At 41.8% G+C, this 24,410-nt stretch overlaps 1 protein-coding gene across 2 annotated transcripts in view; it reads right to left on the bottom strand.

The window, feature by feature from the left end:
* Window positions 1-24,410, bottom strand: part of LHFPL1 (LHFPL tetraspan subfamily member 1) — a 116,791-nt gene that overhangs the window by 27,930 nt on the left and 64,451 nt on the right. For both annotated transcript variants that reach the window (XM_070289660.1, XM_070289659.1), the window contains exons 2-3: window positions 21,241-21,879; window positions 9,482-9,580 (exon numbers count right to left, since the gene is read on the bottom strand). In XM_070289660.1, coding sequence (XP_070145761.1) covers window positions 9,482-9,580; window positions 21,241-21,691 — 550 coding nt within the window. In that variant the 5' untranslated portion in view covers window positions 21,692-21,879. The remainder of the gene's footprint in view (window positions 1-9,481; window positions 9,581-21,240; window positions 21,880-24,410) is intronic.

Raw genomic sequence — 24,410 nt, 5'->3', positions numbered from 1 at the left:
CGTGAAAGAGGATAGTGAAAAAGTTGGCTTAAACCTCAACATTCAGAAAACTAAGATCACGGCATCTGGTCCCATCACTTCATGGCCAATAGATGGGGAAACAATGGAAACAGTGACAGACTTTATTTTGGGGGGCTCCAAAATCACTGCAGATGGTGACAGCAAGCAAGAAATTAAAAGACGCATACTCCTTGGAAGAAAAGCTATGACCAACCTATACAGCATATTAAAAACCAGAGACATTACTTTGCCAACAAAGGTCTGCCCAGTCAAAGCTATGGATTTTCCAGTAGTCACGTATGGATGTGAGAGTTGGACTGTAAAGAAAGCTGAGTACCAAAGAATTGATGCTTTTGAACTGTGGTGTTGGAGAAGACTCTTGAGAGTCCCTTGGACTGCAAGGAGATCAAACCAGTCCCTCCTAGAGGAAATCAGTCCTGAATATTCATTAGAAGTACTGATGCTGAACCTGAAACTCCAATACTTTGGCCACCTGATGCAAACAACTGACTCATTGGAAAATATCCTGATGCTGGGAAAGATTAGAGGCAGGAGGAGAAGGGGACAACAGAGATTGGATGGCATCACCAACTTGATGGACATGAGTTTGAGCAAGCTCTGGGAGTTGGTAAAGGACAGGGAAGCCTGGTGTGCTGCAGTCCATGGGGTCGCAGAGTCAGACACGACTGAGTGACTGAACTGACTGACTGAGTGTACTAAACGTTTTTATGCATGTTTTACTTCACTTAGCCTTCTCAATAACCTTAGGAAAAAACATATTTTTATCCATCCCCATTGATGGAAATGCAGAGATGTTGAGTAGTGCACCCAGAGATGCACAACTATTTAAGTGGCAGGGCTCACATTTGAACCCAGATCTTTCTACTTAGACTGTGTTGTTATTCATCATGCTTTGTACAAGTGGCTCCTTGCTGTAATAGAGGCTTTTTCTGAAAACTAAAGTACTGAGAACCTTTTCAATAACTGGTATCATTATAATGATGATGATGATATGATACCAGACAACAACTATTGACAGGTTACTATATTCCAAACCCTGTACTAGGTGTTTTGCATGTGTGATGTCATTTGACCCTCACAACAACCCCAGGAAGTAGCAATAAGCTCCCAAATGCTAAAAGATTTGCCCAAAGTCACAGAACTAAGGGTTCAGTGATGATAAAGCCCACTCTTACCACTAGCCAGTCCTCTCATGGGTTCTTCTCTGGCTCCTACTCTTGGTGAAGCCAATTAAAGGCTTGGTGAAGGTGGCATTAAATGCATCAAAGCTAAAGTTGAACCAAGATAGATTCATTTGTATGGATCAAGTCCGTGAAATCTTTATTTGATATCTAGAGTTCAATTAACAACCATCAAAACACCTTTCTCAGCTTATATCTTTCATTTACTTAGTCAAATTTAAGTGTGAGGAAATTTGCACTTGGCTGTTGCTGGCAGCCATTGTCTGACTCTTCCCTTCTTACTGAATAGGTGATACATTTAACAAACAGATATTAGATTGCCATTGGGCAATATCTTAGTAGTATATATGAGGATCAGTGGGCTAGTCTCAAATCCCTAGTGGGGACTTGAGAAAGTCACTGTACTTTTTGGATCTTATTAGCTATAAATGAGACCACTGATTGATCTACATGATTCCTCTCCTTGTAGGTTTCAGTTCAAGCTCATGATTCTTTTCCTCTGTTTAAAATATGATTCATTAATTTCTTATTTTTATTGAGATACAATTGACATATAAAATTATATTAGTTTCAGATGTACAACATAATGATTTACTATATGCATATATTATGAAATGATCACCAGAGTAAGTCTAGTTAACATCCATCACCACACATTTTTTTTCTTATGAAGAGAAATTTTAAGATCTACTCTTTTAGCAACTTTCAAATATACAATGCAGCATCATAAAATATGATTTCCCTGATGGTTCAGATGGTAAAGAATCTGCCTGCAGTGCAGGAAACCCAGGTTTGGCCCCTGGGTCAGGAAGATCCCCTGGAGAAGGGGATGGCTACCCACTCCAGGATTCTTGCCTGGAAAATCCCATGGAGAGAGGAGCCTGGTGGGCTACAGTCCATGGGGTCATAGAGTCAGATGTGACTATCATTAACTACAGTAACCATGCTATACACTACATTGCTAGTACTTATACATTTTATAAACAGAAGTTTGTACCTTTTGACTCCATTTACCCATTTCACCCAGTGCCCACTCCTGGCCTCTAGCAATGACCAACCTATTTTCGGTATCTAAGAATTTATTTTTATCTTTTGTCGTTGGTTGTTTTCTTCAGATCATACAGTACTTGTATTTGTCTGTCTGACTGATTGATATTTCACTTAGCATAATGCCCTCAAGGCCAATCCATGTTGTTGAAAATGTCAAGATTTCCTTGCTTTCTAAGGCTGAATAATATTCCTTTGTATACATTTTCTTTATACATTCATTCATTGGTGGACATGGTAAGGTTGTTCCTATGTCTTGTCTACTATGAATAGTTCTGCAATGAACATAGGGGTGCAAATATCTTTTCAAGAAAGAATCTTTGTTTCCTTTGATTAAATACCCAGAAGTGGAATTGTCAGATCATATGGTAGTTCTATTTTTAATTTTTTGAGGAACCTCCATACTGTTCTCCATAGTGGCTATACCAATTTACATTCCCACCAACAGTGCACAAATGTTCCCTTTTCTCCACATCCTTACCAACACTTGTTATTTCCTGTATTTTTTGATGATAGCCATTCTGACAGGTGTGAGGTGATATCTTACTGTGGATTTTATTTGCATTTCCTTGATGATTCATGATGTTGAGCAGCACCTTTCCGTGTACCTGTTGGACAACTGTCATCTGCATATCTTTTTTTGAAAAATGTCTATTCATATTCTCTGACTATATTTAAATTAGATTTTTTAAATTATTGATTTATATGACTTCTCTCTCTACATATATATAAACATATGTATATAGGATATTAGCAGCTTATCAGATATATGATTTGCATATATTTTCTTCCATTTGGTAGGTTACATTTCATTTTGTTGATGGTTTCCTTTGCTGTACAGAAGTTGTTTAGTCTGATGTAGTTCCACTTGTTTAATTTTGCTTTTGTTGCCTTTGTGTTTGGGGTAAAATCCAAAAAAAAAAAAAAATCATTGCCAAGATCCATGTCAGGGAGTTTACTGCCTATGTTTTTCTGCTAGGAGTTTTATGGTTTCAGGTCTTATGTTAAAGTCTTTAATCCAATTTGAGTTACTTTTTATGTATGGTGTAAGATGTGGTCCAGTTTCATTCTTTTGCATGTGGACATCAAGTTTTCCTGATACCATTTATTGAAGAGACTACCCTTTTCCCATTGTATATTCTTATTTCCATTATCACAGATTAACTGACCCATGTGTGGGTTTATTTCTGAGCTCTGTATTCTCTTCCATTGATCTATGTGTCTGTTTTTACCCCAACAGTATACTGCTTTTGACTACTATAACTTTGTAATATAATTTGAAATCAGGAATTGTGGTGCCTCTAGCTTTGTTCTTCTTTCTCAAGATTGCTTTGGTTATTCAGGGTGTTATGTGGTTCCATACAAGTTAATTTTTTCTTTAAATGAAGAAAAAGAAGATAGTCAATTCCCTAAACTTGACTGGTGGGTAAGAGCCAGGTAAGTGATTTTCCAGAGGGGTGGAGCAGTCACTAGGGGAGGACTGGGACCCCCATGGCACCTGGAAGATGGACAGAGAAATAGGAGAGCAGATCCTAGAAACAGGAGAAGGTTGGAAAGAATGAGTTCAAACTTTTGGAAGGCAAGGGGGTTAAGATATTTTGCAACTGTAAGTTTTTATTTTGAGATCTGTATCTTCCCTCTCTGCCTCAGATTGTTTATCTGACACACACACACACACACACACACACACACCCAAATACATACGCACACATACAATCTCTTTCTCTAAAGAAGATAAAACACACATAAGGAGTAGATATCCCAGAAGACCAGAGAGAGACCTTAGGTAGACTGCATATGATCTTAGTATTTGGAACACCAAAACTTTTCTATATATCTTTATATCTTTCTTCTATGATCAAGTTTTACAGGACCATTTAGGTGCCTTTATGATGCAAGTCAAACCCAGAGGCACTTTAAAATTTCCCATGAATATTCATTCCACTGAAACTCTTTGAGAATTCCATCAGGTCCAGCCACTGCCTTATTTATTTGTACTCTGATTATACTAAAAGATTGATAGGGAACTCAGGCTGAGTCCAGGTGGTGGGGGTGGGGGAGATAGGATGCAAGGAAGGTCCTAATATACGGGCATGTTATTGGAGAATATGGGCAACAAATGCAAGCCTCAGAAGAATAAGAGACATGAGCAGTTGGAAGAATGCAACAGTGAATCAAAAAAGGAACTAGGAGGACTTGACTCAAGCAAAATTCTGTAATTCCTTCATCCCTATGGATTCACAGAGCACAGTGTTTAGTGCACTAAGGAGACAGGCACTGTTGTCCTTAGGCAAATATATGGTGCAGGAGAGAAGGTTAAATAAAGGAGATGAGAAAATTAATGATCCTGTGGTAAACACAATTGAAGGCCACCAACTTGGGACAGAGACAGCCACAAACAAAGTTGCACTTTTGGGAACTAAGTCCTTAGCGGTGGTGATTGGTGCAGAAAATTGCCAAATGGTTACATGCAACTCACATCTCCAGTTTTTCACTCTGGTATTTTATTGCTACATTAATCAAAGCAGCAACTGATTCTATTGGAATAATATTATGCCCATACCAAAATCCAGCCAACATTTCAAGAAAGAAATCTACAGGTTAACAAATATAGATGTAAAAATCCTTAGCAAAATATGAGCAAAGCAAACCCAGCAACATATAAAATGGATTACACACCATGATCAATTAGGATTTGTCCCAGAAATTCAAGGTTGGTTTAATATATGAAAATCAATCAATAAATACATATGATTATCTCAGTAAGTGTAGAAAAATCACTTGACAAAATTCAGCATCTTTTCATAATGGAAACACAACACTAGGAATAGATAAAAGGGAACTTTTTCAACCCAATAAAAGCCATCTATGAAAATAGCCTATGCATGCAATGTTCAGTCACTTGAGTCATAGCCAACTCTTTGCAACCCTATGGACAGTAGCCCATCAGGCTCCTCAGTCCATCAGATTCTCCAGGCAAGAATACTGGAGTGGTTTGCCCTACCCCCCTCCAGGGGATCTTCCTGACACAGGGATCAAACCCATGTCTTCTGTGTCTCCTGCATTGCAGACAGATTCTTTACTGCTGAGACACTGGGAAAGTCCAAATATAGCCTAGCCAACATCAATACTTAGTGGTGAAAAACTGGATGATTTACCCCTAAGATCACAGATAAGACAAGGATGTGCACTCTCACAAGTTCTGTTCAACATTATCCTGGAGGTTTGAGCCAGGACAATTACACAAGGAAAAGATTGGAAAGGAAGATGTAAAACTTCTCTCTTCTCAGATGACATGATCAGGTATATAATAAATCCTAAGCAATCGACTAAAAAAATCATTAGAATTAGCAAAGGTGTTCTGCAAGGTTTCAGGATACAAGGTCAATCCAGAAAAGTCATTTGTATTTCTGTACACTAACATGGGCTTCCCAGGTGGCACTAGTGGTGAAAAACCCACCTGCCAATGCAGGAGATGCAAGAGACCCAGGCTCGATCCTTGGATTGGGAAGATCCCTTGGAGAAGGGCATGGCAACCCACTCCAGTATCCTTGCCTGGAGAATCCCATGGACAGAGGAGCCTGGCTACAGTCCATAGGATGGCACAGAGTCAGATATGACTGAAGCGACTTAACACACACACATACACCAACAATGAGCAATCCAAAAATAAAATTAAGAAAACAATTCCATTTACAATATCATCAAAAACAACAGAATCCCTAGGGATATGTGTCAGCAAACAAATTGTAAGACCTGTATACTGAAAACTAAAAAATATCATCAAAAGAGATTTAAGATAACCTGATTCACTGGAACATCATCTTGTGATCATGGGTTTGGAAACTTAATATGGCTAAAGAGGTTATATACTCCAAATTGATGTCTGGATTCAATCCAATCTCTATCAAAATCCCAGCTCACTTTTTTACAGAAATTGACAAGCTGAACCTAAAATTCACAGGGAAACACAAGGGGGCCAGAGTAGCCAAAACAATCTTCATAACTTTAGATTTGGTACTACTAATTGTATTCTTAGATATGACACCAAAAATACAAGCCACAAGAGAAAAAATAGATAAAAGCAGATTTCATTAAAATTAAATAATTTTGTATTTCAAAGGATGTCATCAAGAAAGTAAAAATACAACCTACAAAATGAGAAAAAGTACTTGCAAATCATATATCTGAAAGGGGTCTAGTGTCCAGAATACATTAAGAATTCTTACAACTCAACACAAAAAGGCAAATAACCCAGTTAAAAATCGGCAAAGGATTTGAATAGGCATTTCTCCAAAGATATAGAAATGGCCAATAAGTAAATGAAAAAATGCTTAACCTCAGTCATGGAGGGAAATGAAAATTAAAGTCACAATGAGATATCATTTCACACATTAGGATGGCTATAATTTTTAAAATGTAAAATAAGTATTGGTGAAGATGCTAGAAAATTGGAACCCTTGTACATTGCTGGTGGAAATGTAAAATGATGCATCCACTTTGGAAAACAACTTGCAAGGTCCTCAGAAGGCTTAAATATAGAATTATCATTTGACACAGTAATTCTGTGCCTACCTAGACATACACCCAAGAGAAATAAAAATAGATTTCCATACAAAAATGTGTATACAAATTGTTATAGCAGTATTATTCATTATAGCCCCAAAGTAGAAAGGCCAAAGTATACCTCAACTGCTGCCACTGCTGTTGTTGCTGCTGCTAAGTCACTTCAGTCATGTACGACTCTGTGTGACCCCATAGACGGCAGCCCACCAGGCTCCTCTGTCCCTGGGATTCTCCAGGCAAGAATGTTGGAGTGGGTTGCCATTTCCTTCTCCAATGCATGCATGCATGCTAAGTCACTTCAGTCGTGTCTGACTCTGCAAAACCCTATGGACAGCAGCCCACCAGGCTCTTCTATCCATGGGATTCTCTAGGCAAGAATATTGGAGTGGGTGGCCATTTCCTTCTCCATACATCAACTGATAAGTGGATAAATAAAATATAGCTATACAATGGAATATTATTCATCCACGAAAGGCAGAAGTACTGATACAAATTACAACACGGATAAACCTTGAAAACATTATGCTAAGTAAAAGGAGTCAGACCTACAAAGCCACATGTTATATGATTCCATTTATCTGAAATGTCCAGAACAGGCAAATATAAATTGACAGTGGTTGCCAGGGGCTGGGCACAGGGAGGAATGAGAAGTGGCTGCTAATGGGTAAGGAGTTTCTTTTGGGGATTGTGAAAATATTCTGAAATTGGATAGTAGTGATGATTGTACAACCATGTGAATATAATAAAACCCACTAATTGTACACTTTAAAAGGGCAAATTTTATACTATGCAAATTTTATATAAATAAAACTTACTTTTTTTCAATTAAAAAAATAAACCTGACTTTTTAGAGCAGTCTTAGGTTCACAGCAAAGTTGAGCAGACAGTTACAGAGATTTCTCCTTTGCACCCTGTCCCACACACCCCCGACCACCCTCACTGTCAACATCCCACAATGGAGTGGAAAATTGTTTACAATTGATGAATCAACATTGACACATCATAACCACCCAAAGTCCATAGGGTATATTACAAATCACTCGTGGTATCATACATTCAATATGCTTGGACAAAGGTGCTTAGTCACTCAGTTGTGTCCAACTCTTTGCAATCCCATGGACTTTAGCCCACCAGGCTCCTCTGTCCATGGGATTCTCCAGGAAGAATCCTGGAGTGGGTTGCCATTTCCTTCTCCAGGGGATCTTCCCAACCCAGAGATTGAACCTGCGTCTCCTGCATTGGCAGATGGATTCTTTACCGCTGAGCCACCTGGGTGTGTCCACCATTATAGTGGATACTCAGTCTGACAGAATAGTTTCACTGCCCTAAAAATGTTCTGTGAAAGCCATTATTATTTTTTTTTAAAGTAGAATTATAGGAGTAAGAACCCAGTAGGAGATGTGTGCTAAATCTTCAGCTTTCTCTACCCTGGTTAGCAGCATCAGTGTCTTGCTTCTTTTTTCTTCAGTCCCTGCCCCCAAAGTTTCTTTTGGAATGTCTTTACTCCTTCCTTCACCTATGGCAGAATCATTGTGTTTACCAGTCAGCCCTACCCTGAGCCAGGAACACTGGACATGCACGCTAGGGTCTTCATTTTGTGACATATTCTCTACAGCCCTTTCCTTGTGTTTGTACAGTAAACACCTCCCTCCAAAACTGAGTCAGGTTAAGGCTCAAAAAACAGTCTGAGGCAACAGAGAGAAAAGGGAAGTGTGGGAGCATAAGCTACAGCGAATGGGTGGCCTCATTGTTCCAAAATCCTCTACTACAATTGAAAATACCCAAGGAAACCTAGACATTCCATCCTGGTAGTTTGGACAAGTATTTTGAAATCTTCCAGGTAGAGGCTAATCTATTCCCAGTTCACAATAATGAACTTAAGCCATTCTCAGAGAAGTTGGCAACCACAGAAGAGTCCAAAGTTATTTCTGTCACCCATTTTAATATTTAACACCTCTTGTCATTAACATGCCAGTAACAATGTAAAAATGACAGTAACAGTTCCCAATGTTTAACTTAGGTTCCTAATGCATGATATAAAACAAATTACATCTTGTTATATGCTCAGTGGAGAGTGAGAAGAGACACTATTGATTTGTATTTGGAAAATAGTTGCCTAGAAAGAAATATTAATAGAGTCTAGGACTTATTCAAAGGATGACAGATCTGCAGTCTCTAAGCATTTAGAATCCCTCTGTAGATAAAACTGAAACTGTTAGTCACTCAGTCATGTCTATCTCCTTGCGAACCCATGGACTGTGGCCCACTAAGCTCCTCTGTCCATGGGATTCTCCAGACAAGAATACTGGAGTAAGCTGCCATTTCCTTCCCTAGGGGATGTTCTGGACCCAGGGATCAAACCCAGGTCTCCTGCATTGCAGGCAAATTCTTTACCATCTGAGTCACCAGGGAAGCTCTCTGTAGACAGGGAGAAAATCGGTCTGGGTAAAGGTACATAAGGGTGCGGCAAGACATCATTTAAGAAGCAGAATTTGTGTTCAGTCCTTGTAAATTATCAAGGCCACATGAGGCTGAGCAAGATACCACTTCCCACAAGCTAACACAATGAGAGACTCAGGCAAGCACCACTAGTAAGTACAGGCCCCTCTAAGACCACTTTGAGAAACTGATTCCCCGTCACTGCCATCTTGCACAAACCATCTTACCTAACTGAAATTGATTGGAGACATTCCCACACGTTTGCATTATCTCCGGGCTATTCCATCCTAAGGGGTATAATGCACAGCCTGAGCTTATCAGCAGTCCTGGAAAAAAAAAAATAATACACACAGGCAGAAAAAAATACAACAAGCCTCTGTCATCCCAACATCCCCTCTGGATTAGCTCAGCTCAAATTCAGCCTCTTTCACTCAGAGTTTACCTTTCCTCTTTTACCCTAGATATCTATGACACTATCAACTCAACAGGATGTCTTTACTGTGTCATGGGTGGTGAGCTGCAACAGACAGTAAAGGGGCCAACTCATAAAAAAGGACAGTATTGGGGATTGAGACCAACCAATGTACATTTAACAGCCAAAATGTTTTTGACAATGATTCACAAAGCTGAGTTGGCCTCTCTAACCAGAGTCCTCTTCTATCTTGGTCTGATTTACAAAGAACAACAAGGTAGAGACAGCTACTTGTCCCTACAATTCAGCCTTTTCTAAGAATCAGGTCAGTCCCTACTAGTTGAAGACAGGTCATGATTTCTGTAACTTGAAATCAGTTGCCAGACTGAGATCTACACAAAGTATACACGTTATGTAGGCTTCTACTGGTGAGCAGGGGACCACATTCCCTCCTCCAGAAACACTTCTGAGAGACCATTCCAGCTTCATGCTAAGCATTCCTACTTTCTTTAGCTTCCAAAACCTTCCACTGTGCCCCTTGCCTTCATCTCTCATTCTGCCCCTTCTCTTCATCTGTCATTTATTTATTAGAGAGCAACTCTGTGCAATCTTAGTGATAACCTTACTGTTCTGACCAGAGATATAAATCTGGGTCTACTTGTTGGCACTGCCTTTTAAGGACATTTGTGTCAAATACAGCTCTTGTTTGCTGCCTAGGTTTACATTTTGTAACCTGTGACCCACTTCCCCTTGCCTTTGGTGATCGTGAATTGGACTAAGCGTTGGCATCTGACACAGGAGCAACCAAACTCGCTGGCTGGCCAGTAATGGGTGGTATATCATGCTCTGAAGAGAATAGCTGGGCCAGATTCTTGTCTCTGGAAATTTTAATCAAGGAACACAGAAACGTGCTAGTTAGCAGATGGAGCAGAAGATAGGGAAAAACACCGGGAGGTAAAATCAAGTCTGTGTCAAGCTGAAGCCAAATTCAATCCAAAGTTATGAATAGACATCAGTTCTGGGCAAGATGAGCAAACTGATTGGTAAAAGAAGAGAACACAGTGGCAGAAATCAGATACAGCATGAAGGGAAACTCCATACTGTTCCTGAAAGAGTTAGGGAATTCAGTCCTTGTCAGTGGCTTTCCAGTTCCACTTTTCTTATGTTATAATAAATCCCCCTTTTCATTGGAGAACTCGAGTCTCTGCTACTTACAACCAAGAGAGTCTAAATACAAGAACACTATACTTGAGTAGCTACACCACAAGTCATGGGATGGTCACCTACCACAAGTGTGGATGCAGAACCTAACATAATCTGCTGCTGCTGCTAAGTCGCTTCAGTCGTGTCCGACTCTGTGCGATCCCACAGACGGCAGCCCACCAGACTCCCCCGTCCCTGGGATTCTCCAGGCAAGAACACTGGAGTGGGTTGCCATTTCCTTCTCCAATGCAGGAAAGTGAAAAATGAAACTGCAGTAACTTAGTTGTGTCCAACTCTTCGCCACCCCATGGACTGCAGCCTCCCAGGCTGCTCCGTCCATGGGATTTTCCAGGCAAGAGTACTGGAGTGGGGTGTCATCGCCTTCTCTGATGGCAACATGAGCTGTTCTCAATATTCAGTGAGGCCAGAGAAAAAGATATGAACCTAAAGAAAAAACAAGAAGAGTTTAAATAGGAAAACAGAAGGAACTTTCTGATGGTGAGAGAGGGTTTAGAAACTAAAAAGAATGACCAATTAAGGTTAGAAATTCCCTTCAGTGGAATGCTTAAAATTAGAAGACATTCTTATCTGTCTGATAGTCTTAAAGGAAATGAAACTGGTCACGCAAAAGACTTTTCTAGGCTCTGGAATTTATCCAGTGGCAATGGAACAGTACTCATTTTTTTTCTTGCTACAGATAAACTGAAATCATATGATATGAAGAGGTATGCACCAAAGTATGTGATCCCAGAGTGTACACAATGGGTTAAGGACAGAATTGGAAACGAAACCTCAGCCTTTCCCTGCTTTCAGTGTCTACTGTTTGAGAGAAGAGTTAACGAAAAATGAGCTTTTCCACACAGAGCAGGAAGAAAAAAACATATGTCTGTAAAAGAATAGCAGTTCTGTATTCCAGCCTCCACACTCAGATCTCTGGGATGGGCATGAGCTGTTGACTTTTCAAGCAGGGGCCTGTGTTAACTAAATGCCTTTCCCGACATGGCTGGAGAAACCTTCCACCTTCTCCAGCCCTCCTGCTCCTTAGACTTTACCATGCTGAGAAGTTCAAGTCACAGATTACCTTTTCCAGGAAACCTTTCCTCACCATCCCCAGTGCCTACCCCAAGCAAAGTTACATATTCCTTCCCTCTGCTCCAGAAATACCCTGTGCTTACTTCTGTGATCAGAATATTCTGTGATATAAACCCTTAAAACTGCCACCTGCTTTTATTACTGGACTGTGCATCCCTTGAAGGCAGGTATCATATTTCTCTTCAACTATGTATCCTTGTTACCTACTTATTACCTGGTATGTAATAAGTGCTCAATAAATGTGCCTGTGTCAGAGTATGCTCTGCCTATCTAACAGACAGCTTCCTTTGCTCCCACTTCCCAAGGGGGGAGCCTTCTGAAAGGATCTCCATGGTAGAGATGAGAGGTCATCCTAGACACTCAGTACAGCTACAGAATTTCAGAGAAGGAAAGGCCTTTGGAGAGTATCTACTCCAGTCCCTCTCCACTACAGATGTGGGTGCTGAGACCCAGAGAGGGAAAGCAATTTACTTAAGCTCGCAGAGCCAGTTGCTGGCAATGCTTTTCTTACTAATAAGAGAGATCCTTAGAAGTGTTATTCTTCTAGAGACAGGTGTCCAGAAATGATCACTTTTTGGCAACAGCATCTATAGTAGGCACTTGGAATCTTATAGGCATTAAGATTCAGAGAAACAGCACGACGGCTTAAGAGAACAATACAATATTATATATTTGAAAGTTGCTAAGAGAGTAGATCTTAAATGATCTCACCACAAAACAATTATGTGAGGCGATTTATGTGTTCTCTAACCTTATTGTGATAATCCTTTCACAATGCATATGTGCATCAAATCAGTGTATTGTACACCTAACACACAATGTTATGTCAATTGCATTTCAATGAAGCTGGGGAAAAAGAGAAAGAGAAAGAGATTGGGTTCTGTAGTCCCAAGACCTAATTTCAAATTCCAGCTCTGCCCCCTAGAGGTTGTGTGACTTTGGCAAGTTACTTAATTTCTCTGTGCCTCAGTTACCTCATCTTTAAAATAGGAATAATAGTACTGTAACTTACAGGGCTGTTTCAAAAAGTAGTACTCATAAAGCTGCCAGGCATATAGAATGTGCTCAATAAAGATTTATTACTATTATTAAACAGCAGCCTCTCCCTCTGGCTTTTCCTTCACTTTCTACTTATATTCACCATGCTAATTTCTTCCTCACATTTTTGTCCTCATAACAGTTGAAAAGTCAAAAGCAGAACAAGGCTTGACTGAAAAGTCACCTGCTTGGAGTTGTTTTCTTGCAGTTTTTCTCCGGCACCAAGTCAGAAGTAGGAATCTGCCAGGTATGTGTTCTACCCCAGTGCAGGTGGCCACATGCTCTTCTCAACCTGCCCTACCACCCCTCCCATCCCCCATTCTCCCTCCTGCCTTTCAGACAGGTGAGCACAATAGGTTGTAAACATCCGTCATGAACTTGTAACATACAAGTGCATACTTCATTGCACTTGTGTCAGAGGATTATATCACATTTGATCATAGATGGATAAAGATGTCCAAGGAGACAAATTATTTTAAAAACAAAGTCACAGGGTCATTTATCCTCATTGTTGAAAGGTTCTGTGAAGACGCAGGAGATCTTCTAGAACTAACAGTCAAAAAAGATGTCCTTTTCATTATAGGGGACTGGAATGCAAAAGTAGGAAGTCAAGAGATACCTGGAGTAACAGGTAAATTTGGCCTTGGAGTACAAAACGAAACACGTCAAAGGCTAACAGAGTTTTGACAAGAGAATGCACTGGTTACAGAAAACACCCTCTTGCAACAACACAAGAGAAAACTCTACACATGGACATCACCAGACAGTCAATATCGAAATCAAATTGATTATATTCCTTACAGCCAAAGATGAAGAAGCTCTATAGTCAGCAAAAAACAAGACTGGGAGCTGACTGTGGCTCTGATGATGAACTCCTTATTGCCAAATTCAGACTTAAATTGAATAAAGTAGGGAAAACCAATAAGCCACTCAGGTATGACCTAAATCATAGCCCTTATGATTATACAGTGGAAGTGAGAAATAGATTCAAGAGATTAGATCTAATAGACAGAGTGACTGAAGAAATATGGACGGAGGTTCATGACAGTGTACAGGAGGCAGGGATCAAAACTATCCCCAAGAAAAAGAAATGCAAAGAGGCAAAATGGTTGTCTGAGGAGGCCTTACAAATAGCTGAGCAAAAAAGAGAAATTAAAGGCAAAGGAGAAAAGGAAAGATATACCCATCTAAATGCAGAGTTCCTAAGAACAACAAGGAGAGATAAGAAAGCCTTCCTCAGTGATCAATGTAATGAAATAGAGGAAAACAATAGAATGGGAAAGACCAGAGATCACTTCAAGAAAATTAGAGATACCAAGGGAATATTTCATGCAAAGATGGGCACAATAAAGGACAGAAATGGTATGGACCTAACAGAAGCAGAAGATATTAAGAAGAGGTGGCAAGAATACACAGAACTATACGAAAAAGATCTTCATGGCTCAAATAACCATGATGGTGTGATCACTCACCTAGAGCCAAACATCCTGGAATCCAAACTCAAGTGGGCTGTAGGAAGCATCATTACGAACAAAGCTATTGGAGGTGATGGAATTCCAGTTGAGCTATTTCAAATCCTGAAAGATGATGCTGTGAAAGTGCTGCACTCAATATACCAGCAATTTGGAAAATTCAGCAGTGGCCACAGGACTCGAAAAGGTCAGTTTTCATTCCAATCCCAAAGAAAGGTAATGCCAAAGAATGCTCAAACTACCACACAATTGCACTCATCTCACACACTAGCAAAGTAATGCTCAAAATTCTCCAAGCCAGGCTTCAGCAGTATGTGAACTGTGAACTTCCAGATGTTTAAGCTGGGTTTAGAGAAAGCAGAGGAATGAGAGATCAAATTGCTAGCATCCATTGGATCATCAGAAAAGTAAGAGAGTTCCAGAAAAGCATCTATTTCTGCTTTATTGACTACACCAAAGCCTTTGATTATGTGAATCACAACAAACTGGAAAATTCTTCAAGAGATGGGAATACCAGACCATCTGACCTGACTCTTGAGAAATCTGTATGCAGATCAAGAAGCAACAGTTAGAACTGGACATGGAACAACAGACTGGTTCCAAATAAGGAGAGGAGTACGTCAAGGCTGTATATTGTCACCCTGCTCATTTAACTTATATGCAGAGTACGTCATGCGAAATGCTGGGCTAGATGAAGCACAAGCTGGAATTAAGATTGCTGGGAGAAATATCAATAACCTCAGATATGCAGATGACACCACCATTATGGCAGAAAGTGAAGAAGAACTCAAGAGCTTTTAGATGAAATTGAAAGAGGAGAGTGAAAAAGCTGGTTTAATATTCAACATTCAGAAAACTTAGATCATGGCATCCAGTTCCACCATGCATGCATGCATGCCAAGTCACTTCAGTCATGTCCGACCCCGTGTGACCCTATGGACAGCAGCCCACAAGGCTCCTCTGTCCACAGGATTCTCCAGGCAAGAATACTGGAGTGGGTTGCCATTTCCTTCTCCACCAGTCCCATCATTTCATGGCAAATAGATGTGGAAACAATGGAGACAGTGAGGGGCTTTATTTTGGGGGGGGCTCCAAAATTACTGCAGATGGTGACTGCAGACATGAAATTAAAAGATGCTTCCTCCTTGAAAGAATAGCTATTACCAACCTATACAGCATATTAAACAGCAGAGACATTACTTTGCCAGCAAAGGTCCATCTAGTCAAAGCTATGGTTTTTCCTGTAGTAATACATATATGGATGTGAGTAGTTACCTTTGCTATGGAGACAAGGGAATACAATCAGGGTATGAAGACTTCAACAACATCAGTAATAGTCTATTCCTTAAGCCTTATGATGCATATATCTGAAATATTTTATACTATACTTTCAAAAATAAATAAGTCAGCCTGAGAGGCTATGTAGAATCCAGAGTGCCAGGCATCAGCTCTTATTTGGGAGGTTTCAGTTCACTTCAGTCACTCAGTCGTGTCTGACTCTTTGCGACCCCATGAACTGCAGCACAGCAGGCCTCTCTGTCCATCACCAACCCCCGGAGTTCACTCAGACTCATGTGCATTGACTCGGTGATGTCATCCAGCCATCTCATCCTCTCATCCCCTTCTCCTCCTGCCCACAATCCCTCCCAGCATCAGGGTCTTTTTCAATGGGTCAACACTTCTCATGAGGTGGCCAAAGTATTGGAGTTCTAGCCTCAGCATCATTCCTTCCAATGAACACCCAGGACTGGTCTCCTTTAGGATGGACTGGTTGGATCTCCTTGCAGTCCAAGGGACTCTCAAGAGTCTTCTCCAACACCACAGTTCAAAAGCATCAGTTCTTTGACGTTCAGCTTTCTTCACAGTCTAACTGTCACATTCATACATGACCACTGGAAAAACCATAGCCTTGACTAGACGGACTTTTGTTGGCAAAGTAATATCTCTGCTTTTTAATATGCTGTCTAGGTTGGTCATAACTTTCCTTCCAAGGAGTAAGTGTCTTTTAATTTCATGGCTGCAGTCACCATCTGCATTTTGGAGATGCAGATTTTGGAGCCCCCAAAAATAAAGCCTGACACTGTTTCCACTGTTTCCTCATCTATTTGCCATGAAGTAATGGGATCAGATGCTATGATCTTAGTTTTCTGAATGTTGAGCTTTAAGCCAACTTTTTCACTCTCCTCTTTCACTTTCATCAAGAGGCTTTTTAGTTCCTCTTCACTTTCTGCCATAAGGGTGGTGTCATCTGCACATCTGAGGTTATTGATATTTCTCCCGGTAATCTTGATTCCAGCCTGTGCTTCTTCCAGCCCAGAGTTTCTCATGATGTACTCTTCATAGAAGCTAAATAAGCAGGGTGACAGTATACAGCTTTGATGTACTCCTTTTCGTATTTGGAACCAGTCTGTTGTTCCATGTCCAGTTCTAACTGTTGCTTCCTGACCTGCATATAGGTTTCTCAAGAGGCAGGTCAGGTGGTCTGATATTCCCATCTCTTTCCGAAGTTTAGGAAGGCACTAAGGAATCCGCATTTAATAAGCACACCAAGAAATTCTTATACAAGCGCTTCAAGGACCACTCTGAGAAACACTGTGATAGAACTTCCTCTCTAAAGAGATTAAACAGCCATTAAAAAGAATACATTTGAATCAGTCCTAATAAGGTGGATGAAACTGGAGCCTATTATACAGAGTGAAGTAAGCCAGAAAGAAAAACACCAATACAGTATACTAATGCATATATATGGAATGTAGAAAGATGGTAATGATAACCCTGTATGTGAGACAGCAAAAGAGACATAGATGTATAGAACAGTCTTTTGGACTCTGTGGGAGAAGAAGAGGGTGGGATGATTTGGGAGAATGGCATTGAAACATGTATAATATCATATATGAAATGAATCACCAGTCCAGGTTCCATGCGTGATACAGCTTAGGGCTGGCGCACTGGGATGACCCAGAGGGATGGTATGGGGAGGGAGGTGGGAAAGGGGTTCAGGATGGGGAACACATGTATACCCGTGGCGGATTCATGTTGATGTATGGCAAAACCAACACAATATTGTAAAGTAATTAACCTCCAATTAAAATAAATAAATTTATATTTTAAAAAAGAGATAAAGAAAAATCAATGACACCAGTGCATAAAGCCCAGGGCTGAGAGTCAGAAGGCCTGGACCACATTCTCTGCTCTGCTTCAAATCTTCCACATGAGTCTCTGTTAATAGGTTAACTTCTTTAAATACCATTTCCCAAACAGAAAGCCACTTTTATAATCCTTGCTCAACATGGTAAAGATAAGTTAAATGATGACTGATGACAGCTTGGAAGACTTTTCAGGAAATGCTTGGTTTGCAGAGAAGATAATGGTTTTTAGAAAACACCACCCTTTCCTTGAATCACATTCTCAGTGATCTGTCTCCAGCGGCAATTTTCATTCAGCTTGAAGCATGTAGCATTAGGATCTTACATGGAGCAAAACATTAGCGCCTGTCTGGGTTTGTTGAATTCTATCTGCTTAACTAAACCAAAACAAAAAAGTCCAGAGTGGTAGTTCTCAGTTGGGTTGGGGAAAGGGAACACAGCACACACATCAGGGTCACTGGGGAAATTTTTTTAAAAAACATGTAGCCTTCCACCTGTTGCTATGTATATCAGTATGGGAAAGAGTGAGAGAGAAACCAATTTTTTTAAGCACTCCAGGTGATTCTGATACATTCCCTGCTCTAGAAAGATTCTTGGCCTCCCTCAAGTAACCTGATCCAAGATCTTACACTTTTTCCTGCCAAGACTTCTTTATATTTACTTCTCACCTATTTCTTCTTCAGTTAGCTCTCACTGAAGGTAGAGGATAATTCACAAGCATCTTGCATGTGTATACACAGGGGAATGTAAATAATGACCTTATTCTCTGGGATCAGGGGCCAGCTGGTTGGAAACCTCAGCATCCCCGGGGTTGAAATAATCTCCTAACCAGATGTTTCCTTCCCTGGTTAGAGGAGGGCATGAAGGTCCCAGTGGAAGGCTCTCTGGACCCTACACTTGTCCAGCTGGATTGGCTGCAGGTGGAGCAAATAGGACCCAAGGGCCCCATCAGGTCACCTTGCTGAATCTGACTCAGGCCAGCAGTTCTTTATTTCTTCCTGTCTCTCCCACTTCCCACCACTCATCTCTGTGGACAGCCGCCAAACTGGGGAACAAAAGTCAGGCAGAGGGGAGGGAGTAGTTCTTAATGGATACTCCATCTCTTCAGTGGTTTGAGGTCTGGCAGAGATAAACCAAACCTGAAACAAATGGGCTCCTCCCCCTGATATATTTTGGTTAATGCACTAGCTGCTGAGAAGCAGTCCGGCCTGGAGCAATGAAATCAATTTCCCTCAGTTGAACAACAGGCTTCAACTTAACCCCCACAGCTCTTTCTCTTATGTCTTTTATCCGTGTAGCTCAAAACACTCTTCAGGTTTGGCTTTCTGCCACTAACAGTGCCCATCTCTGAGGAGTGAGGCACAAGATCCCTGAAGAACCTTGGATAATGGTTGTATGCCAAGGGATGCCTAGAAAATATGATACATTCAAGCAGGCTTTACCATTCCTTCACATCTGATGTAACCTTGACAGGCTCCAGTTTCTAAAAAGGAAATGAAAATGACTCTTCGTTGGCTGGTATTAAGGATGGGGAAGTTGTGGAAATTCAGCCATCTGTCCAATATTATTCCCTTGCCCAGAGAGAAACCTTGTAGCACACCTTGGGTCTTAATTCTTTCCATGACCACTGTCAAATGGCATTTTATCCTTGAGTTTTAAAGATCTTCATCTAAGCGTAAACACTATGACTGTGTTCTTATGAGCAATAGCCAATGGGGAATATAAAATGGCAGAATCATATGAGAGGAAACTTATACTGATGTTTCTGTTGCCTCTGCATGACATCTGCCACTCAGTTAAAGTTCTTGCCCACTCAGTTTATGGATTAGTTCATTAGATTAGAATGTTAATTCAAATTTAAAATTTTTACAATGAGTCTAAGGAAAGAGGGAAACAGAAAACATCACGTTAACTGGCACAAAAGAGAATCCGGTACTTTTCATAAGAAGGCAAGGAAATCATAGCTTAGGGTTTCTCAACCTCGGCACTATTGACATTTGGGACCAGATATTTCTTTATTTGGGGGAGTAGGCAACTGTTTTATTCTTATGCATTGTGGTATATTTAACAGCATCCCTCACCTTTATCCACTGATTGTCAGTAACACCCTCCCGAACATGTGATAGCCATAAATGTTTCAAAGACATTACTAAATGTCTTCTGGTGGGGGTGGGGGGTGAAGGGTGTAACAAGTCAGTCCCTGATGAGAAGCACTGTCTTAGCTCATCACTATCATTGCACCCCAAGACCACTTGAATGCAGTCATCGGAGAGAAGAAGAAAATTAGGATCTGGGCTATCTTGCCAATGAACCAATTCAAGGAAAGAAAGGAAGTGAACATGAGAGAGGTCAGTCATTTGCTTAAAACCACAGGGCAACTTAGTGAAAGAGCCAGAAGTGGGATCGAAGTCTCCTGGCTCCAGTCACCCACACTGTGCTGCTAATGGAGATGACAGTTATAATGAATAGGAATTCTACAACTTCAGGAACAACAACAAACTTCAGCCATAGATTCTACCAGCACTTTTTTCCATTTCCCCATCCAGGTGTGAAAAATAGCTCATGTATTCACACACATATTTGCCTGTGTCTAAACTTGCCTTTTTCTTCTCAGTTCAAATGAAACCACTCCCATTGCTTTTCTACTGTCTGCCATTTTTGCATTTTGTTCTTTCTTAGCCCATCCACACACTGCAGCATCCCAGGTCTCCTGCACTAAATTTAGAGGCAGACTGAATGAAGGAAAAGATAAGTAGAGTGAGTCGGGGCCAGAGGAAACCTAGATAGATTGTTGATGGCTACCAGTCAGGGCTAGCCTTAGATGTTGCCAGATAAGCGGTCAACTGCAATCTGCCTGGTAGCTAGCATTTCACTATTAGAGGTGTATTTTTTTGGTGAGGACTGCATATTGAACTCATTCAGTAATTAGCATCTTTGTGTATGTGTTAATGAGATCACGGTCCTCAGATAACTACCAGTGATCAGGGATCTTAGAGTTCAAGTTTATTTGGGAACTGTAATACTAGAGTATAGAGTTGTATACCATACTAGTAGTATACTAGAGTTGCTTCCTCTGCAAAGCAGACCTGGATAATACTGTTAAATAGGCACTCTGCAGGCAAAAGAACGCGATGAAAATCAGGGCCAAAAAACCAGATATCAATTCTGCCTACTAGCCAATCTTGCTGTGAATAAAACCCTGATGTAGATTGCACTTTGGGGAGTCCCAGACCAGGTATTTCAAAGGAGTCCCCATTCAGAGCCTTGTTGTTGTTGTCCAGTTGCCAAGTCATGTCTGATTCTTTGTGACCCCCTGGACTATAGCACCCCAGGCTCCTCTGTCCATGGGATTCCCCAGGCAAGAATACTGGAGTGGACTGCCATTTCCTTCCGCAGAGGATCTTCCCAACTCAGGGATTGAACCTATGTCTCCTGCATTGGCAGGCAGATTCTTTACCATCTGAGTCACCAGGGAAGCCTATTCACAGCATTAGCCCATTCACAGCCTTAGAGTTGGACAAAGAGGAGAAGCTCAGAGTGGATTTCCCTGTAAGGCAACACGCCCACTATGCCCACCCCTGCAAAGCTCCCCAACCTCCCCAATCTCAGCCACACAGTCTTACCTCCCACAAACTGTGCAGCTCCCATGCAACGTCCCATCATTCTGGAGATGAGTTCTTCCATGCAGCAGCCCAGGACAGCAGCCAGTGCCACCAGGAGCAGCAGAGCACAGCCAGCACCTGTCACCACCGTGCACATCTGCCAGGCCAGGCTGGGGATGGCACTGAAGCTGGCATAGCGCCCACACTCTTCAACCATGATCAGACTCTGCCCCTCTCCCCTCACAGGGTAATTGCACCTCCGGAATGTGCTGAATGACACTGGCTTCCCCAGCTGAGATCCAAAGAGCCAATAAGGCAGGAAGTAACTGGTAGAACTGGCCACGGCGGTAACAAGGGACAGGAAGGCCCAGAGGGTCCCCACGAGGGTCAGGCTGCTCCTCATCGTTCCAGGTTTCTCGGTGGGGATGGGGAGATGAGTCGATTCACAGCACCAAATGCAGAAAGTTGTCATGTAGGCTCCACCAGCCTAGTTTTCATCTGCCTGGCCAGCCCCAGGGCTCAGTCATGTGCTTCTTGGCCCTTACTTCTGGATAAGGTTATTGTCTTGAGGACCATTTGGGTCCCTATGGGATTCTGCTCTCCACCACTTTTCCCATCTTCCCTTCCTTCCACCTGGTTCAGACTTCTATGATCTCTAGGCTGCAATGGAAGAACCACAGAAGTGAATTAGTCACTGTTCCGTCTACTCCAATGCAGCCTGCCTGAGTGTGTGAATGCTAAGTCATTTCAGTTGTGACCAACCCTTTGTGACACTATGGATTATAGCCCGCCAGGCTCCTCTGTCCATGTGATTCTCCAGGCAAGAATACTGGAGTGGTTTGCCATGCCCTCCTCCAGGGGATCCTCCCAATCCAGGGATTTAACCCACATCTCTTACATCTCCTGCATTGGCAAGCAAGTTCTTTACCACTAGCATCACCTGGGAAGCCCAATGCAACCCAAACAGACAGCTTTTAGTTCTTGACATCTAGCTTGGAACAAGGGGTAGGAGGGAGGCCTGAATCAAACCTAGGCTCTCCAGAGAGCCCCCAGTTTCTGATGGAATGACCTTGTTTACCTGAGGCCTGGAAGGAGGTACTGCCTCAAGAGGGCCAGGAACCAAGGTGCTTTCAGAGAATGAAGGAAGAAGGAAGATCACTCACAGCGCCTGCCCATACTCCAAGGGAAAAGATGGAAGGAGCACTCACCTTGGAGTTAAAGCATGTGCCCATTTGACCTTAGTAGGATATCCAAGAGAGCATTAACTTGGGTTTTCTTAGTGTTGCATCAGTTAGGTTGAAATGGGTAAATAAAATAAGGGGCACCTAGTCTCATTCCCTATGTTCATCACTGAGTGAGCTCTGTTCAGTCACTTTTCCCCAAGAACAAAATGGGAGGCACCTTCCCAAACAGTGAGAGTTGTTTAACACTAAACTGTCTACTAAGAAGAGCTGCCCAGTCCTTTGCTGAATATAATCATGAAAACTTCTCTCTCTGAAACAGATCTGGTTCCCCCTGCCTGGCCGCAGGAACATAGATCTCGAGCTGTAAGGGCCTTTCAAAATGCCTTTTGGAACAAGTCATCTCAGATTCAAGACGCTGAGTGCCTTTTTAGATCTAATCTCCTCAGCCCAGCTCACAAATGGCTTTCACAGACCCCACTGTCAAAAATCAACTGCTTCCCTCCCAACTACATTCATCTGCCATTGCTTTCTGGCCTGTTTCTCAATGAAAGCAGCCAGAGACCACACTGCAGCCTGCTGACAGCACTGTGAACATCTCCAGCAAACAGATGGTGGAATCTGTTTCAGAAACTTCTTCATGATTCATCACCACTGCTTAAAGTTACAGGTGGTGGGAAAAGGGAGATGGGGGTAGGGGACCAAAGGCAGGGAAATTATAGGAACTGTCCTTGGGGTCACCATCTTGCCAGTTGAGACATGGTCAGAAACAAGTAGCAGTTGTACTCAGGGTCTCAAGGACCTTGCCCAGCCATGAGCCATGTCACAACTATCATCAAACAATGTCTGGCATGAAGCAGGCACTGCCATCCAAGTATGTTTAATGAAACACATTCTAGAGAAGCATCCAGTTTCTAGGCTGGCAGAAATCTTGATGAATCACCTAACTCAACCTTTTTTTTTTTTTTTTTACATATGGGGAGGTGTGGCCTTGTAAGTGGGTAGTGATTTCCCCCAAATCATGGAGAAGCTAGCAAGCAGCCAGACTGGAAAAAGAAACCCAATCTACAGATGCCTAAGCCTGTACTGTTGTACTCCACAGTGCAAACCACCCTCCTCCTCTATCACTTTACAAATGGAAATACAGAGAGGAAATGATTTCCTCAAGGGTAAAGAACTAGTGAAGTACCCTGGCTGGATCAGAGTCCAGTTATCCGATTCTTAGTATAATGCTCTTTTCTTGCTTCACCACAATTCCCCTCCCAATACAGATATATTGTGTGCTGTGAGTTTTGCGCAGGAAGGGAGCAGAGACTATAAATTGCAGGTGTTTACTTTGGAATGTTAGGGCTTGGGAAGAAAGTGCCCTGAGCTGGGCCCCAGGGAATGAGGCTTTGTGCCTGAGAGTTGGGGGAATGAAAGAAAGATGTGATGCAGGGTTGAAAGCCAACAGGAGAAGTGAAACTAGTCTTGAGTAATTGCTGTTAGAAAGCAGGTATGCTTGGCCGCAATGAGGTAATGCCTCTGCTTGCTATATTAGAGCATGTAAGATTATGGAAAATGCAAGCAGCTCTCTTTTATGAGATCACTTCCTGGTGAAGAAGCCCAGGCCAGAGGATGAGAGGAAACAAGCTGATAAACAGCGGCTGGGTGCACCATCATATTCCCTTCCAAGACCATTGTTTCATGTGCTCTGCCAAACAATCTCCTCAGGTTGGTAAGAAAGGTAGTACCCCCTGGTTTACAAACGAGCAAATATGGAATCTAGAGAAATGGTACTGATGAACCCATTTGCAGGGAAAGAATGGAGATGCAGATGGAGAGTGGACTTGCGGACACAGTGGGGGAAGGAGAGCAAGATGAATGGAGAAAGTAGCACTGACATATATACACTATCCCGTGTAAAGTAGATAACTAGTGGGAAGCTACTGTAGTCCAGCCTGGTCCTCTGTGATTACCCAGAAGGGTGGGATGTGGGGAGGGGAGGGAGGCTCCAGAGGGAGGGGGTAT

Source organism: Ovis canadensis, chromosome X (genome assembly GCF_042477335.2).
Source record: "Ovis canadensis isolate MfBH-ARS-UI-01 breed Bighorn chromosome X, ARS-UI_OviCan_v2, whole genome shotgun sequence".
Lineage (NCBI taxonomy): Eukaryota > Metazoa > Chordata > Mammalia > Artiodactyla > Bovidae > Ovis > Ovis canadensis.
The sequence above is the reverse complement of the archived record's forward strand: the minus strand, read 5'-3'. Positions and strand labels throughout refer to the sequence as shown.